At 37.6% G+C, this 20,198-nt stretch overlaps 1 protein-coding gene across 4 annotated transcripts in view; it reads right to left on the reverse strand.

Moving 5' to 3' along the window:
- The window catches only part of RNGTT (RNA guanylyltransferase and 5'-phosphatase), a 183,020-nt gene that overhangs the window by 106,862 nt on the left and 55,960 nt on the right, over positions 1 to 20,198 (reverse strand). For all 4 annotated transcript variants that reach the window (XM_080341800.1, XM_080341803.1, XM_080341802.1 and 1 more), the window contains 2 exons: positions 19,263 to 19,334; positions 2,568 to 2,732 (listed from right to left, as the gene is read on the reverse strand). In XM_080341800.1, the coding sequence (XP_080197926.1) occupies positions 2,568 to 2,732; positions 19,263 to 19,334 (237 nt within the window). The remainder of the gene's footprint in view (positions 1 to 2,567; positions 2,733 to 19,262; positions 19,335 to 20,198) is intronic.

Below are 20,198 nucleotides of genomic sequence, written 5' to 3' on the forward strand. Positions count from 1 at the left end.
CCTGTGGTTATTTCAAACAAAAAAAAAACCCCACCACCACCATCACCATCACAACACTAAAAGGAAACAAAACAAATGCACACACACACACACACACACACACACACACACCCCAACAACAACAAACACAAAACAAACAAACAAACAAAATCCACAACCCCAAATATGCCAATAAATTAAAAACGTATAGACACTCTAATCTCAAAGATGTTTTTAAGGTGATGATAATACATTAGGGGTGAGAATTTGTTGACTGAACTGCATACAACATAACAACGGCAAATGCAGGTTGCAATGTCCTTGAAGCTTTACCTGGTAATGCAGACTTACTGGTATCTTCAAATAATGTTTTTAAAAGCTTGAATTAAGTAACAAAACCCAAAGATATTGCCATGCTTCACACTTTCAGATGCGCTGATCTATCAAACTGCATAAGTCACCACTGTGTCTACTCGAAGGGTATATTCATTGCTCATAAAAAAGCAGCAAAACTCAGAGGAAAAGGAGTATTCGAGAGAAAGAAAATGCACTATATAACTGTAAGGCAAACCAGCCATTGACTTTAACTCACTTTAACTGGGGGCGAAGTTAACTGATGAAAAGAGACCTAGTCAGAAAAATCATCTTTTAAAACATACAGTTTGATAAAACCCAGGATATTAGTCTTATTTGCTTTATTTTCCTACCAATTTGATCTAATAGATGCACAGAGTAGGTAAATCATACATGTTTTAAATTATTAAAATAAGAGAAAAATAGCACCGGCTATTCACTCTGCACTGCCAGCTACTCTACTGCCGCATGCAGGAATATTCTTCACAAAAATGAAAGAAAATTGGCCAGAAAAGTGCTTTATTCCATAATTCACAAGTTAATCAAACCTGTTGGCAAAGACCAGGACAAAATAAAGAAATACTGTCTAAGCACTTGTATCAAAAGCAATTATAGGTCCATTACGAAACAAACTCTAGCTACGTGTAATTTTTTTTCCCCTCACCAACATATTTGATGCTTTACTGCTGGGTAATAAGACAGTCAATGTCTTAAAGAGTTTATGCTCAGAGCCTTGAGAAAGACCAGTAAAACATATAATTTCATTGCTGACTTTAAACAGTGCTGCAGTCAGAATTGTTAAAATCCACAACACTGGAAAGCACATGGACAATTCAGAGTTCTCCTTTTAGACAGCAAAGAGAAAGCCATTGAGCATATTTTTAATTTCCTAGGTTTTGAGAAGCAGAGCATCATTTCAATATTCATGTGCCAGCAATTTGATTTAACTAGCATGAGATTTGTTTACAGATCTGTTTTACCTACCATTCTACAAATGCCTCCAACTATGTTCTTCCCGTGTTTTTTAAACCAGGTTAAATAACCTGGAACTTCAAAACACCTCAAGAAACTATAAACTTACGTAAGAAACCAATTCTTAAGATGTGTTCCTTTTGTTTCAGTTTCTTTTAATTTCAAGCTCAAAATTATGTGTCCTAGACAAACAGCCTCTTTCCCCCCATTAAAAAATTACGAAGTTGATTTAATTAGACAATCCAAAAATGCAACAAGACAAATACAGAAGAGTGATCAGAACATTTATAGGGATATAACCACACAGGCCTCTCATAGTTCATGATTTGAACTTTTTGAAGACAGGTAAACTCTACCAGGTTTTTGCAAAAATCCAGCTTATGCCTTGTCTCTTTATTTACTTTCTCAGCCACTCTTGGTTAGCCAAAATACCAACACTGTTCCTCTTGAGGAAAGACTCATTATCTGCTACAGGCTCAAGGAAATGACAAAAGCAAATGGAAGGCAACAATTTGATGTTCATTGCTCCACATAGATTAGATATGGGACTACTTTTAACAGCAGTGCTGAGAAAAGAGGGTTCCTCTAGAAGAAAGTATTATCCAGGAGCCATTTAATTCACAGAAGAGAATAAAAGTATTTTACAGAATATGTTTATATATTTTACAGGATATGTCTATAGTAAAGAAAAGCGCATAATGAAAGACAGGGCCTCATATGTGTCTTTGCAAGTCATATGTATTACTTCAGAAGACCTAAGGCAGCATTTTAATAAGTAAAATGTGGAGACATTAACTAGAATAGGCTCTTAGTAATCATTGCTGAACACTAGGTGGGAGTTCAAGCACAACTCATGATTCTCATACTATAGCCAAATGGGGACTGGAAGCAAAAAGAACATTACATCCTTCCCTACAAAGGAGGGTAGTGTAAACAAGAGAGCTCTGACATTCCCTTGTGCTCAGAGACATTTCAGACCTAAAGCTATTAACGTCTGTGTCATCAGTCAATATCACCAAACTAAAGAATTAGGTTCTGCCGAAGTGCAGGTTTTAACTATGGCAAGACAGTAATTCAGAAGGAAGAGGAAGCCTAAGACCACTTTTGAGAGTATCACAAGCTGCCACTCACTCCATAGCACCGCTGAGCATGCGGTTAGCAGAGGAACTCGCTGGAAGCTAAAAAAGCCGAGGGAAAGCCCACATCCAACACCACTTTGCTGCCTTCAGCACCACACTATAAACAACTGAAATCAAGTTTACCTTTCTTGAAGCGTAGATATCGAAAAATGGTTTGTTTCGAACACTGAATGGTTCCTGTGCTTTGTCGATAAGACCATTTTTCATCTTTTCATGTCGGGGAAATATAATCTCTTTCTCTATACATGCAAGTCGAACATTAAAATCGCAGTCTCCAACGGGCTGTCCCTGCCAAGTTACAGAAATCAGTATTAAAACCAAATACCAAATATTTTGAACAGTCTAAGTTTTCCTTACACAATATTTAGAATCATACTGATATATAATATTATTATCAAATCACTGCACGTTTTTGCGAAACTTGATTTTCAAGCATTTGTGTCAGGCTGTAAGAGGTTTAATCGAACCAAAGTTTATTGAAAGATAAAATCCTATAATATGTGTTCAAGCCTATATAAGTTAAATACCTAAATACCTTTAAAGTTAAGCAAAATAATTTAAATATTCCCTAATTATAGCTTTGGATATAGCAGCTATGTACTTTTCCACATGGTTTTACTTTCATTTAGCTCATTTTCTTCATAATAATTTAATGACAACACAACAATGCAATTTACACAGTTAAGCAAACTCGTTGCTTTAAACGTACTATATTGATACCATGAGAGAAGCACTAATTACGTAAATGTTTGCTTTTCTGTCATTCAAAAGAGACAAATATAGCTGCAGTTGGAAAATGTGCCAGCAAACAGTGGGTAGAAAAACCAATAACATATATAATGGCCCAGTCACAGCAAGGTAGTAGAAGCCCTCCTCTAAGTCTCAGTAGTGCACTCTGAACTCTCAATATCTGAAATCAAACAGCAGCTTCACATTGCTCTTTGCATATTTGGTGCATTGCAGCAGATCAGTGTGAGCATTCACAACGCGCATTTGTCAGATTAATAATTTCTCCTAATAAAGTTTATTATATTTTGAGCATTAGATAGTGAGGAGAACGCACTGTGGATAACACTAAAAGAAAATAAGCAACTAGCAACTCAGAAATTCTCAAGTTACTTTAAATTAGATGTGCCACTCTCACAGCAATAAGGCACAAATTTCATAGATTTGCATTGTTACAAGCACGATGCAGCACTGGAAGTTATTTACATGAGATCATCCCCCATTTTAACACCCCATTTACACACACAAAATAATTTCCAAAAACCTTCCCTTTCACAGTCCACAGAGAATAAGCTGACAGGGCTTTAAAACCAGAAATTTTCAGAAGCTAAAAGCAATGAGGACAGGGAACTGGGAAGACATGAGACTCACATCATCAAGGCAGTGGTAAATGAGCAGGAGAACCAGCAAGCAGATATTTCCTGTACTAAACATGGCAAGAAGAGAAATGGAAAGAGAATCTGAAAGGAAAAATGCCCTGTTCTAACATGCATCAAAGAGAATTAGAATGGGTCAATCTGAAAGAATGCAAGGGGAAAAAAAAAGGCAAAATGACATCCTGATGAGGCACAGAAAGGTAAGAGTTAGAAGGGGTAGTATCTGAACAGATATCTTAGGGGAAAAACGGAATGCCAATTTTAGACCAACATGAATTTAATGAAGTTTTTTCCAAACTCATCCCAGCTTTCACCAGAATCTTCTGCATTTTGCGCTCCCAAAGGGGCAGTAAGTTATCTTACATTTCTTTCCCAGCATTAGATCCTTACTAGATCCCTACCAGAAGCCCTCAATTCTTCACTGCAACAGCTTTAAGAAGGATGCATTGCTCCTGTACCACATGTAACTCAGAACCACTTTTCAGGACTGGGGTTCAGTCTATAGGAGGAGCGGCAGCACAGTCTCCATCGCCTCGGGGGAAACACGTCCTGAACAAAGCCGGTGACAACACGGGTGACTGTGTTTCATAATCTCTGGTCACTGACACATGCTTGGGAAGAAGAAGAAAGCTTATCCAGCTGTTAACTTTGCCTTCAGCATTGCCTTGCTTTCACACGTGAAGGTGTTACTAGTAAGGAGCCACTCGAATGGAAAACAAAAGTATGGAAAAATCCAAGGAGCAGAAAAGTGTCTCACTCTTTATTCACTTGTCACAGAACACGGCTGTAAGATCTACAGACTTTCAAGTGCTGCAGACAAAATTCTGCAGAATCATTCTTTCTTTCTTTCCCAATATACAGCATACTTGAGAACCCATCTATACAGTGATTGAGCTTGCCCTGGTTTGGATATCCAATTAAAACACATCTTGACCTCGACTGAAGAATTCTTTCCTGGGAAGTGTGCATACATATGTTTTATTATTTCAAAGAACACCATGAACTGTTCTCTAGGTACGTTTCAGCAAGGTCTAGTGCACATGCTTGCTTCCCTGCAGTAGTGTGGCTCCGTGGAAACTCAGCCACATTTTATGAGTAGGTCTGAAAGAGCAAATTAACTAATGTTTCATATATGTGAGGTTCCAAAAAGCAGTAAAGTTATTCAAAGAGTTTCTTTACAATGATTCATTCAAAAGTGCTTTTGCATACTGACTTAAATTTATTTCAATCCCTTAATAGTTGAATTAAAAGCTGAGACGACTTCACATGCACCATAAACCAGCTGAATCACTTTCTTTTCCTTCAAATAAACCTTTCACTTCTCCATCTACTTGAAACTAATTATTTCCTGCAGCTCTGCCAATCACATATTTTTATTTCAAAGCTTGTTAAGCAGAAGGGTATATTACCACTAGGTTCCATCATATAAAGGTCAGAGTTACGTTGATATAAGATTATATGAGATGGTAAAACACAGATAATGCTGCCGAACAACTTCTTCAGCCAAGTAAACTATGAAGTTAAGGAGTATTTCATTCCCACAAAAGCACAGGACAATAGCAATAAGAAAATTAACATAACATTGAATTTAAATCAAGGACACACTGAATAAAAGCAATATTTGAGGAGGAGGGCTTCTTTGTTATTAGACACTTGCTATAATTACACAAACTGTTGCTAATATACAATGTATTTATCCCAGACAGATCCAAAACCCTCAAGTGGTAAAATCCTAGCTTTTAGCAACTAAGTAGGAGGGTAACGTAAGCTGCAATAAATAATTTTTGCAGACCTTGACAAAAAGAGGAAGATATTATTTAGTATATAAAATACACATTTAAAAGTTGTCCAAAACCAAAACACTGATGCATGTATAATCTAAACCCAGCCAAACACTAAGATGTTTTAGGCAATAATATATATTACTAATTTAAGCATTCAGATATTTGAGATTTTATTTCAGTACGTAAGATTACTTGCCTGAGAAGTAAGAGGGTCACCACCGCCTAACAGCACAGTTACTGGAGTGCATTACATGATAACTCCTGTTTCAGGCATTTTTAACCTAAAATAAGCTTGTTAGCAAAGGGTACAACAAAATTAACAAGTAGCATGTGTTTCCTATCTATGCTAGAAAGTTACACTTCCTCCTCACTGTAATTAAAATGTATCCTAAAGCAAAACATCCTTTAGACAAGCCTCAAGAGAGGACTCATCTGTTGAATCAACACCTCTTCCTCGGGCAGCTGAATTCTCTTCACCTGTTAAAACTTTGTGCATTGCACTAAGAGGTCACAGCGTGAAGTGGGCTTGCAATAGATGTGACACTTTAAAATACTGGTTTGATTTTAAACATAATCATCCACGTATCATTAAAATGTAAAATGAGATTTCTACTGAGCTTTGGAATCTAACCAGGATCAAGCATTTCTAAATTTAAACTTAGATTATTTCAAATTAACTTTTCAACAGAACCTATAAACAATAAGCCACATAAGAACCTAGTGTACCACATAAATACATACATGTTTTAAAACTAAAAAATAGGGTCTGCAGCTCATTTAATATCCACTGCCTTGAGAGGGTGGGCAAAGGCAATTTATTTGATGAAAGAAGCTTAAAAAAAATAAAATTAAAAAAAAAAATCACAGTCCCAATAACATTTCTCTAAATGGGTGTTGAGAATGAATTTGGTCAAGTATCAGGCTGTTCTCCTGCTGTAGCTCCTGCCCTCCACCCGGTTCACAGAGACCTCTGTGTTGAAATAACAGCCTCACACTGATATGGCTACAAGGGCCAGTGAATAACTCAAATCCCAGGTCGTTAAATACAGGAATACAGCAGGAATCGCTGAGACAGGTGTCAGAGTATGACAGGATTCCTGCTGCATACCCTGCCTCGGTCCCCTCTCTCTCCACAAGGAGAGGGGTGTCCCTGAGGAGTGGCCACCAGCCTCCAGGTTTAAGTCCCCCTTCCCCAGCCTCTCAGGTTGAGCTCATGGCTACAGGTGAGGAAACCGGGTGAGCCTCGCACGGAAAGTCCTCTCTCTACATGGCTGCCATACAGATAGCAAAATGCAGAATGCCTCACAGAATGTCAGGGATTGGAACGAACTCCAAAAGATCACCTAGTCCAATCCCCCCGCTGGACCAGGAACACCCAGATGAGGTTACACAGGAAGGTGTCCAGGCAGGTTTTGAATGTCTCCAGAGAAGGAGACTCCACAACCCCCCTGGGCAGCCTGTTCCCGTGCTCTGGCACCCTCACTGAGAAGAAGTTTCTTCTCATATTTAAGTGGAACCTCCTGTGTTCCAGTTTGTATCCAAGAAGAGCCTGGCTCCATCCTTGTGACACTCACCCTTTACATATCCATAAACATTAATGAGGTCACCTCTCAGTCTCCTCCAAGCTAAAGAGCCCCAGCTCCCTCAGCCTTTCTTCATGAGGGAGATGCTCCTCTCCCTTAATCCTCTTTGTTGCCCTACGCTGGACCCTCTCCAGCAGTTCCCTGTCCTTCTTGAACTGAGGGGCCCAGAACTGGACACAATATTCCAGATGTGGTCTCACCAGGGCAGAGTAGAGGGGAAGGAGAACCTCCCTCAACCTACTAACCACCCCCTTCTAATACACCCCAGGACGCCATTGGCCTTCCTGGCCACAAGGGCACAGTGCTGGCCCACGGTCATCCTGCTGTCCACCAGGAGGTGCCAAATCCCATATAAGTACTTTCTCTTAGAATTGAATATTTACCCGGCTTTTTCCCAATGCAGCTGTAGTAAAAAGAACAATAACACCTGGGCCTGTGCACACAGCCAACAACTAGCTTCGTTTGGGATAAACTGAGAATATTTGTTCTCCTACTCCAGGAGATACGGTCGGAAGCCCACCTGCCAGCCCAGCTCACTCCATTTGCTTCCCCTGAGCAGCACCTTCGACATGAATAATTCAGCACATAGACGCACATACGCTCCACGCACGTCTTCACTTATTGAGCCATAGCAGAACATATGTCACAACTGTCTTAGCTTTAATGATTTTGAGAGGAGAATAAAGAATAAGCTCAGGCTGATATTCTACCCTGTGTTTAACATTATTATTGACAATTCAAGGCACCCACAGCTGACATCTGCATTTCCAAAGAAAGCCCATTATTAGTTCTCCCGTCTTCTGAAGACCATGCAGTCTAATATTTTGCATTTTATATGAATGATCTGGCATGAATTTCTGCTGACCGTGGTTTTATAGCTGCTGCTATTTTTGATACACATACTTTATGTAAAAACAATCTAAAGGTGCTGTTTCATTCTCCAAATAAGATTATTACAATATTCAATCATCTAAAAGGTTTTTTCCATTTCTGATGAACTTTTATTTTTAGAACAGGATTAGAAGTAAAGTATTAGAGAAATGAAAAATTTTTGGAGAATTATGACTATAAGTTTTTCATTTCTAAAAAGCAAAAGGCAAGACAGCCACTAAAATCTGAAAATGCATTTTAAAATTTGTTTTTTCTAACTTTTATCACTCAAATATTCAAAATAGACACAGTAATGGCAAAAAATCTAGCAGTTTCAAAATGGTTTCTAAAACTTATATTGGCATCAATGAGGTACAGCATGTGAAATACTCTTTCAATTGTAACAATTCACCCAATGTGCTGCAGGAACATAATTACTATTTATATGTTGTCAGCTTATACAATGGAATATTACTTTGATTTACCACAGAACAAAAACGGTTTGGAGAATCAGACTTATTAAAAAGATTGCTTAGGACATATATTAAATTACTTGTATTTCCTTCCAAAAAAATCACTGAAAATGAATTCAAATACATATGAATCAACAAGAGAAAAAAGTTTTTAGGCCATCCATAAACATCAAGGCCTAACAGAACATAAAAATATAGCTCCATATTTTTTATATTAGCAAACATAACTTGAAAAAAAAACCAGCAGGATTGTCAAAACTGTGACTAAACAGATATGATCAAAACAGAAAAAGCAGACTGTATGAGAAACGTTGCTCCCTTCCTCACTCTTCTCCTCCTTGGATGGCTCAAAACAGAATACAAATTCAAGGTAAAAACCGTAAAACCCTAGAACTGCAAGTGGATGAGAAGTTTGCTTCACCAGTGTAAAGGTAACACAGATAAGGCAGATACAATACAGAATATTTACAATCAGTTGAAGTGACCGAATGTCAATTCTTGCCATGAATGCAGTGCAATAAAGAGGCAGACTATTGGAAAAGGGCACCTGCTGTAGATGGACACCTAAGCCCTCTCTTTTGAAAACAAAGCTCCACTTAGGTGCCAAAAGCTTAGTAGCTGCTATTTTGGGAGCAGAGACAACTCGGTCCAACTCATTGTTTGATTGCATGTACAGTGGCTTCATTTAGGATCTTTATAATCCTTATAAATCCTTCTGAGCCTTCAAAAACAGAACTCAATAAGGGGATTTTACTGGGACGAAAATGATTAAAACAAAAAGGAATTATGTTCTGTCTAGACTGACTGCCTCCCCTCAAGTAATCTGAGGAGTAGATGAACTTCCCATTTTAATTACAGAAGTAAAAGTAATAATTCTAATAACCCATAACTATAAAATAGATTTGCCATCATCATTGGATATTTACACACAAAAAGATTGCATGTGGTTCTCCCAGGGGAAGATATTTAAATAATTTAAATGGTAAAATTTTATAAGTAAATAATTTACTTTGCACCAAATTTAGGCTATCTGCAAAGTCAAATATCAAATACAGGGCTTTACTACTTCTGTTTTTCCCGATGATTATTCCTAGTGCTGTTGTTGCACATACTATGGGGGCATCCTTACCTTTGCAACAGATACTAGATGGTCCAGTCAATATTTTCTCTTTCCGCTTCTACTCTCCTCACACTTTCTTCCTTTCTAGAAGCCACTCACAGTGACTTTGCATAAGAATAGCTATTGATGGGTTTTTACAGGGCTGTCTTTATGATAAAAAATTATCACTCAAGTGAATTAAAGAACAGTGGGAAACAGTGGAAAAATCCTGTATCTTAAAGACATTATTCAGGCCATTCCATACTTGAAAATATTATGGCACTGATTTTTTTAAGCTATAAATCACTTAATAGTATTTTTAAAAAGTCTGCCTAGTACAGTAAGCATAAAGTCTCCTAAAAACTAGAAAAGAGGAAAAAAAAATAGTATTAACAGCCAGCACTGATTCACAAATACTGTCTTAGAAAAGGAACCACCTACCTTTCCCAAACCATGATAGAACTAAAAATTAAGTATCTGCGTGTAACAGATGTTATACTCCTGAAGACTTGCATAAGATCTATAATTTCAGTACACAATCTGTCTTCAAGATATCTAGTTCATTGCGTGCATCATTAGCTTATAAATAAAAAACACTAATTAATTACTATTATACTAATTTCAAAAGAAAAGTGGGGTTTTTTTCACATTTCTTTTAAAAAAGAGAAATATTATATAAAGGATGAAAATATGGCCTTCACATTCTCTCCTAGACTGTAACAGTCACTCAGGTTATTCAAATGTACTAGATACAGAAAAGAAAATCATAAAATCTATCCTGCATTACATAGTTACTTCGGATTTGGCACATCTTTCTGATTAAATTTGAGTATTTTCTTTCTTTAGTTGTTTTGCCCTAGAATCATAAAAATATGCAAAGGCAAGAGACAGGGAGAAAACTGAAAATATGAAACATTACGGCTAGATTAATTGTAGGAAAGGAGGAATTAAAACTAATTTAGGGAAATGTGACATGACAACGTTTGGACACACTCTCACTGCTTTCATATGACATCCCCCGAGCCATCCTCTATTTTGCTTATAGTTTTTCCTGTTTTGAAATATACTGGACATTTAATCATATGTTACAGTTCCTAGCACAACAGGAAGACATAAAAGATTGCAAATAAAAAGTGAGGTATTTTGAGTCTAAAAATGTGAGAGGCAGAAAACCTTTAGTAAAAAAAAACCCAAAGAAACTGAGAAAAGCTCTTTAAAAAAACCTTCTAAGAACAAAAAAAAATTGTTTGTGGACTTTATTCTCAAAATTGTATAAGGTTTGAAATGTTTCAGAGTTATTTTCATTTACAATGCAACTTCAGCTTTCAGGTCTCGTTTTGGTTTTTTTTGTTCCACTGTTTGCTGCAAAAGTGTCACATCAGAGTAAGCAAATAAAAGCAACAGAACCCGAACACCTGAAAAACATAAAGGATTTCATATCATGGCAACTTCTACAGTCACTCTTGCAAAACTGCTTGTCCCTGTATCTCTCCCCCAGGAGTGACACTTCGTGTCATTTCCCTTGACAATTAAACTAGCAATAATCTGCCATTCAAAAAGGTTCTCATGAGACATGCCTCACGTTAAGGTAGGGAAACACTTACCTTTGGGGAACAAAACAAGACATGACAAAATTTAATAGACTCCCTTTGCCTTCATGTAATATTCCATTAAGCATTCTTTATTTTGGAACATGTGGAAAACAAGCCACCTTCACTGCAATCCCATCTGGGTTGGGGAAGACTAACTCAGAGATGTAAGGGAAAGGAAGAAATCAGATGTGTTTTTCACACGACATAACCAGCAAGTAACAGAGTCAACCTGCAAATGAATTAGAATGCTTAAGAAAGCTCCCCAACAACAGCAGCTTATTAGACAGAAAATATAAAATGAAGAACACAAAACCACCAAAGATATCCTGGTCAGCATGTACTAATAATCAATCTTCAGCAATAATTTAGTTTTTGTAGACATCATAGCAAAAGAGACTTCTGAAAAAACAGATGCAAGAATGTGCGCTACTGTGCGCTTTACTCAAGCACAAGGAACAACAGGGAAGAAGGCACAAGTTATCTGTTTGAAAGTTTACAGAACAGGGAAGGAGATTTGCAAATTTTGCTGCTCAGACCTACACGCCAGGTTTTCAATGATGAATAATAGATGATCAACAGGGGAGGGGAATAAGGCAAGAAAGACTTTGAAGAAGACAGCCAGCTAAGAGCATTTCTGTGCATCCATTTCCACAAATCCAAAAGCTTCCGCTGCTTCACTACCTTACTGTGTTGATTCTCCATCTCACAAGCTCTCCTCACCCATCATTTGTTGCCCTCGCTATTCTGTGATGCTGCCTCATTCATACAGCCTGAAGAATAATACACATTGCCTGGCCAAGCTGCTCTTGCTCTCAATAAGTTGCATCATGAAAAGGGGAGGAGGAGGAGAAAGCAATCATAATGTGTCTCCCCCAGTGTGAAGCCAGAAAGCAAAATGAGACACAATTGCGTAGATGCTTTGTATTTCATTTACCTGACACCTCTGAGCCATAATAAAATGAATTAGTATATACAGATTCGAGAACACAACACACAGTAAAAGCATGGCTACAAACATTGGTTTGTAGCATTTGTTAGGTATGTCTCCAGAAAAAATAACAGAAAGGGTGCAAGACTGAACATGTGCACAACACCCTCATTTTCCAGTACTGTTAATAACAAAAGCTTTTTTAATCCATATTTTGAGGTGGCATCTTTTGATAAATAACTCAAATTAAAAGTAAGAGTGGAAGGATGACTGGCAACCATGTGCATTCATCAACAGAAAAGATACAATTAAACACTTGCATCTCTGAATTGTGCCCTCAGAATTTTCACAGTACATTTCAAAGAGAAGGTTAATAGGCTAATAAATGAGAGACCAGTATGTACTCTGAGCTTTACATCACTTCAAAATCAGGTTTGTAACAGAAAAATCAGACATGGTAATATTTTACAGGGATTTAAAACAACAATTTTTCATGTATGAATTCAATGAGCACATTGGCTGTGGACTGGATTTACGACCAGCATATTGGTTTACCATGACAAATTTCATCTAATAGCTAGAGCATTGTTATGCATAATGACAAGCAAAGAAATCTTGATCTTCACTTAATTCAATGTACAAAGTATCAGGAAATTTAGTCAAAATTCTATCTCCTTTCTAAACATTAAAATAATTATTCTTTTTCAGGCATTCAGTCTATTCTTACCATTGCAATCTGGTCTCATGAAAACTTGGCTAGAGTTTAAAAATTTAAAAGGCCAGGGTTAGAAAGGAAAAGGAAAGTACTATTCATTTTCAGCATCTTTGCTAAGAATGCATTAATTAGATCTTACATTATAGCAGTGTTACTTTTTATTACTTCACTAAAGAAAAAAAAATAGTTGCTTAAGTTCAGCGTCTATACGTCTACATGTAGCTATTGAATATGATCTAAGAAAAAGCCTCTCAAAATACAGTTTCTCAGGAACAGCTGTCTCAAAGATGACTGGAGAATGAAGATTTTTTTTGTGGATTGTTTCTTATGAACAGGGATTTATCTTTTCTTATATTTTCTTCTAAGATTGTTAATTATTCTGTTGTCAGCTTCTTCTCTTTCACTAGAATTACCCACCATATTTGACCTTTTTACTCACTATTCAGGTGAAAGACGTAGTGCTGTACAGCTACTCTGACTGTAATCGTGAACTCAACTACATACAGACACAAATCGGGAAGCTGAAAAGTAACAGACATTGCAGGGATCTACCTCTGCAGTCATTAAGACTACACACCATAAGGAATGTTGGGTGTCACTAGCCTTTTATGTTCAGAGGAATACAAAAAAAAAAATCCAGATTTCATGTGTGAGGAGCACACACATAACCAGTGACATAAGCACGGACAAAAAAAACCTTCAAGTAGAATATCAAAAATTACAGAAATACATGCATTTTTAAGAAATACTTTGCCATTTTTCAATGAGAAAAAGATTATTCTTAGAAAACTAGAAAAAAAAAAAGGTTGTAAGATAAACTGTGTTACAATTGATTTCTGCTTCTAGGAATACTGCATGTGCCAAATGTCAAATGTGACTTGACATGATAATGACATCTTTGCCATCCTGGTGCCATCTTTTCCATAGACAAGCAGAAGTGGCAGATCAGTTTCCATGCTGCTTGGATCTTCTTTTACCCTCCACAACAGAATTCTGCTGTATGTCCTGATATGCGACTATTTGTTATCCCACTTTATTCTCTTCTTTTCAATGTAAGGAGCATTCACGTTCTCTGCCAAGCCCCTAAAGCCGTGTTAATAGCAGAATACCTGATGTTTCCCAAAACAGCACTTTCTGAACTTCAGAGAGGTGAGCCCCGAGTCTGTGAACAAGAAGACACTCTGGGTACAACTGCACTAGTGACCCGACAGGGCAAAGGGCCCTGGAGCCATTGGCTGTCTGACCACGGTCACACTCTTGCCCTCCAAAAAGTGATGATGACACCTTAGAACACCTGATCAGAGCCGTCCCCAGGCAATGTCAAACTTTAAACTATTCTCAAGAACTGCTCAAGAGTGTTGTAGCTTGCCAGAGCCAAAGCTGTGCCAGGGACCCTTTTAACTACTTAAGAAGAGGATAAACTTCCAGCAGCAGGATCCTGCCCTTTGCACAGTTCCGTATTTTAGTATACATGTATTCAGAAGGGGCTTGGATCAATGATTTTATATACTCTGAGTTGCTCTTTAGAGAAAGAACCATGCAAAGCAGAAAAGAAAAAGCAGGGATTGCTGTGGGTTTCCTCAAAGAGTTGGGGTCAAAAGGCGGGCTTCTTTCACTACCATATAGCTTTCTTTCTATGAATTTTATTTTAGTATGTGAGATGAAAGCACTAAGACAGCAATGTCACAGTTTGAGTTGCTATAATAATCAACATCATGATTCAGAATGAAGAAAATGCAAAAAAACCCACCAAACTTTTTGTAATCTCCAAAGAATCACTTGTTTCTCCTGACAAAGGCATCTCCTGTAACACAACCAGATGTGTTACCACAAGCTTCTAGAAACTAGATGTCACAGAAACAGTGATTAAAAGAAATGAAGTCAAAAGGTTCCATCAACATCCCTGAAGACTGACTTTTGCAGCTGCTACAGGTGATAAGCACCAGAATCCAATACAAAATGTATCATGGAAAGAGGCAGCCAAGATAGATTATTTTGATGTTTCCACAAAGAACTCCAGCATAGGTCTTTCCCAGTCACTGAAACTCAATTGTTACTCTCCTTCCTCCTAAGACTTTTCCTGTGTAGACATCTACAGCCAAATACACACTACACGTACAATCAGTCTATTCTCTTAGTTTCTTTCGCTTCTTTGTAGAAGGCTGCTGTAGTCTATTCCTGAGACACCACAGCAAAACTGAAAAGCTAAGTAAGCCTCACTGATTACCATGTGGATTAAAATTTGTTAAAAGACAGGTCTTTGCCCACTCTCTCACATTTTTCTCTCTTACTATTCTCCTTCATTTGTTTCCACAGCCCCTACTCACTGTTAGGTTTCTGTTACTGTTCTCTCCTGATGAACACATCATCCTTGTTTAAGGTGACTTCCTTATGTCCCCTGGGTCACGCTCAGGTAAAATCCTGACTAAGCCTGAGGAAAGATCCCCTGATATACTGAGACACTCAGCTCCATTATGTTCTTCCAAAATCATAGCATATAAAATGAAAACTGCTACTTTTAACCCCAGTTGATCCATTACTACCAGACTGCTGCTCCTCTTAAACCTCAAATTGACACTGGCCTCTTAAACACTTAACTTTTCAAATGCCAAAGCTGCAAAGGACAAATGGAACACAACTATTTTAATTTGGGATCTTTGGGTTTTAGGCTGAAACATAAAGCATTCAGCTTTAAGAATAAACATACCGTCTCACAATTTCTGCTCATAAATGGCAACAGTGGTCACAGTATTCAGGTAACTTAGACACAGAGAAGCCAGGCTCAGCATTTTGGGCTTCATTTAGATGTAAGTCTTCAGTCCCACATGTCTGCTTGAATTTTAACACTATTTAGCCCACAAAAACCAAGACAACAGAGAATTAAAATAAATACAAGAATGGAATACACTGCAATTTTGAAGCATGACAATAACGCTGGCCAAATATACTGAGAATAGTTCAAAGTGATTTTACAGTAATTGACATTTGGAAATTTTTAATTATATGACATTATTTTGCTATGATCTAAAATTTAATTCCGTGATTTTTCTGTATACATGTTAACAGCTTTCACTGTACTATTTACAGTCATCCTGAGGGGCACAAGTTGACATATATCTTACCATAAATACATGGTGCATTCTGGAAAACTATATATTACTTTATCTTAGTACTAACTTCTGTATTTTTGTGTTGGTGCTGATCATCCTAACACACACATTCTCAGCAGCATTAATAGTGCACATAAGTCTTTGGGATTTAATGTGGAATTTCTGAATGCAATATTTCAGAAGGAATACTCTGACAAAGCCAGAAAAGTTGGTAATGTTCAGCTAGTACAGGATGGTGCGCAAGTAAAATACATTGAGCTTTTGAGAATAAGGTCCTCTGAAAAGATCTCTGGTTCCCTAGACATGACTAAGACATGAGGTTTGCCTGAGCAGAGGTGTTCATCAACAAGGTTTGTATTCACGCTTCCCCAGCTGCAACGTTGCATCTCCAAGAGCAGTGTCTGCTGGGTCATTGTGGAGGACGAGATGGGGACGTGCTGGAAATCCCATCGCTCACATGCCAGACTGTGAGTACAGTAACTCTACCACTCACTTTCAGAGGACACAACTAGTTTCAAGATCAAAAGGAGAGATGTCAAACTTTAGGGCACCTCATATAGCTGTCTCTCAGGTTGTTGTGGGGTTTTCTTTGGACTGGGAGGTTGTTTGTTTTGGAACAGGGGGTGGGGGGGAATGTTTTGTTTTTAAACAGGACTAATGCTCTGTGTCATAATTTGATTTGAAGATCTGCTAGGAACATTCACACAAATCTAACTTACACAACTTTAAAAGGAGCTTATCCTTTCTTGCCAATTACAAGTTTTTAATACATTTACCTCTCTTGGTGACAAAATGCTGTTGATCATTTCTTGCCAAGACAAATATCCTCAGGTGCCCATTTTTGTAATTAAGCTTCTACAATTAACCTAAAAACCCCTGTGTTTTTTAATCTGTGTAGTAGGACCAATTGCTAATGAATTCTTGCAGTTGAGGCCCTGCTTGTATTCATACTGATAACATTATCTTAATTTGTCCTTGACACTAAAATAGTATTACATAGTAACTAACTCCTCTCTCTCATTCCCAATGCATTTAAAAAACAAGAAAGCAAACAAAACCAAGCCATCTTTAAAGCTTTTACAGCCCTGCTCAAAAGCAGACTTTTCCCAAACCCTAACAGTCCTCTGGAAACCCTCTGATTGTTTTCCCTGTTTGCCAAGTGGTATTCTTCATGTTAAGTGTGGACACTTTATTACAAATGGGGGTTTCCTCCCCTTCTACCCCCAAAAATGTTTCACTAAACTAAGTATGACTTTCAAAAAATGTTATTTTGCTAGGACAGTATAAGCATATCCCATGGTGAAGGAAGATGGAGACTGTACACTTCCTAACCGACAGTTATTTTTCAAAGGCAGAGTAACAGCAATGAATGGCAGGTTAGACATGAAGTGAGAGGAGAGACGAGGAAAGATATGAAGGCAAATAAACAGGGAATCAGGTGGAACAGGTAAGAAAATTTAAAGGAAAAATGAGAACCCAGGAGTGATTACAGGACATCGTATTTTTCAGATGTCTACCAGGAACTTTTACTTACTGAAAAGTCCTAACCACAGGAGGGGATCCAGGAAACTAACACTTTTCAGAAAAGGCTAAAGAAAATATCATTAAGACACAGAATTAAACTGAGTTAACAAAAAGCTTCGGTTCCTAATTTAACATGTGTTCCACACAAACCATTACTTTTAAAAGTAAGACTTTTAAAGTCCTATGTCCTATGTCACGGTCTGACTACACTTCCAAAGAAACCAAGGTCCTTTTTTTGGTGACTAGTACCGTGCCTACATTTCCAATTCCCACTTAGACGGAGTGGCCTGCTCAAGCTGATCAGTACCTTACTTAAGTCTGGAAGAGTCAACGGTAGTTTAGAAAGTCTGAAATGTGCAGTGGTTTAGTAATACTGGTTGTCCCGTTAGGAGTAAAGTAAGGACTTCATTCACCCCTTCCCATGGTCAGGCAGGTGTTCAGCCATCCCCAGGACATCAGTGCTCCATCACACGTAACAGTTACTTGGGAAGACAAACACCATTGCTCCAAACGTCCTCCCTTTCCTTCTTCCCCCAGCTTCATATGCTGAGGAAGATGTCATATGGCATGGAATGACCCTTTGGTCAGCTGGGGTCAGCTGTCCCAGCTGTGTCCCCTCTCAGCCTCTTGTGCACCCCAAGCCTGCTCGCTGGTGGGCTGGAGTGAGGAGCAGAAAAGGCCTTGACTCTGTGTAAGCACTGCTCAGCAGCAACTACAACATCCCTGTGTTATCAACACTTTTCCGGTCACAAATACAGAGAACACAATACCATATGAGCTACTACAAAGCAAATTAACTCTATCCCAACAAAAACCAGTACACACTTTCTGTTTTCACAAAATTATTTTTAAAAGTGTTTTAAAAAAATATCACTATGGTTAACCTGATCTTCCATAAAAGACATTTTCTCTTCCTCAGACTGCAAAATTTATTTCACAATAAGGGCTAAAAAGTGGAACACGTCAAGGTTAGCTCCTCAAATAAGCTTCAGTAGAAGACTCTGCCATAAAACCTCTGAGTAACTTCAAATTCCACATATACCATTACTTTTTGGGGAAAAGCAGAAGAAATAAAAAAAAAAAAAAAATCCATAAAAGATAACATACAAGAGCCCTTTGGTAACATTCAAACCTTTACCATACTTGAAAGCTGCTTTAAAGAAAAAACGTTTTGCATTTTCTGTATTGTCTAACAGCTCTTACTTTTGACCACAAAGACTTTCTTCCCAGCTGTCAACAAAGGCTTCTCCTTTTCCATAGCTTCCACAATATTTTTCTTTATTACATATTTTCCCTACAGCCAGTGTAAACAGGAGAGCCTGCTGCTGAGGGCTTAACAAAGGACCAGTTGCCTGGTTTCAAAGAGAAATTTGAGAAAGAGGTGATGGAGCAGCCTAACAGGGAGCACTGTGATGCTTTGGTAGCAAATACACCACTTACAGCCTAACTTCTCCCTCCTCTCTCAATTTCACTGCCTAAAGAGTTCAAACATGCTCCAGAAATGGGAAATTTTCCAACAGTGTTACGCTGACTGTTTCAAACCACCATCTTTTCCTGAGCAGGTAGAAATAAATCAATGTCTATTATAAGGCTGCTTTCAATCTTAATTCTGATGCATTGCTTGTTATTGAGTTACACAATACCCAAATGCTTTTGGTGTTTAAATTTACCCTGAAGCTTGTACTTATACAAATAAGATTAAAATAGAAACGAGAATCAATAACTAATGATAAAAACAATAAAACTGGAAGTACTTACATTAAACTTAATAATGTCATATATCAAGTACCGAGGGACAACCTGTCCATTAACCTTGTCGATGATCATTTCCTTAAAAGAAAAGAGATGACATTTACATTTATTTCATTAATACAGAAGAATGTCTACACATTTAGTGCACATACCTGTAAGCACAACAAAAATCAAACACTGGCCGTATCTTTATTGTGAAAAAGATTTAACAATAGGTCAAGATGATAAAAATATTATTATGGTCTTAAATGTCTCTCATGAAGCGTTCAATAGGAAGCCAGGAAGCTGCACTAAGGCTCAACATTCTCATCTGCAATATTTGTACATTCGTTTCCCCACAGCTTTCAAAATCACCACCTTTCTTGCATGAATAATGAATTTTCAGGAACCTCAGTAAGAACTGTGATCCTAAGTCTATGAAGCACTTTTGGAAGTCTTGCCTACACGAACAAGTACGACAGCAAGGAAGTAAAGAACAGGCATTAACATCCATTTTCTATGCTCAGGATGGATCTCTTCCATGTTAACAGTACTTTGGGCAGCAGTGACAACTGGAATTTGCTTGAATGTTACACAGTGACCAAACAGTAGGGTTCCTTCAAATAGAAGCAACACATATACTATCTATATCACATGAAAATAATGAACATTCAATACATACTGGTAAAACATCTTGAAAATATGTCAGCTAGAAGAAAGACTATTAACAACCAACACCCAAACAAACACAAAAGTGTTACCTGAAGTTACTAGTCTGTACAAAAATATACACAGCTTACATGCTGGTACTTACATCTGTAACTCAGGTTTCCTATTATATTTATTAGACATAGTTTATTAGTTTGATAAACTAATAAAGAATATTTAGTTTCATATAAATTAGTCATGATTGAGAATGGTAACAATTGACCAACTAGTAGATCTTTTTCAGAGCCAAATTTG

Source organism: Nesoenas mayeri (assembly GCF_963082525.1).
Source record: "Nesoenas mayeri genome assembly, chromosome: 3".
In the NCBI taxonomy this organism is placed as follows: Eukaryota; Metazoa; Chordata; class Aves; order Columbiformes; family Columbidae; genus Nesoenas; species Nesoenas mayeri.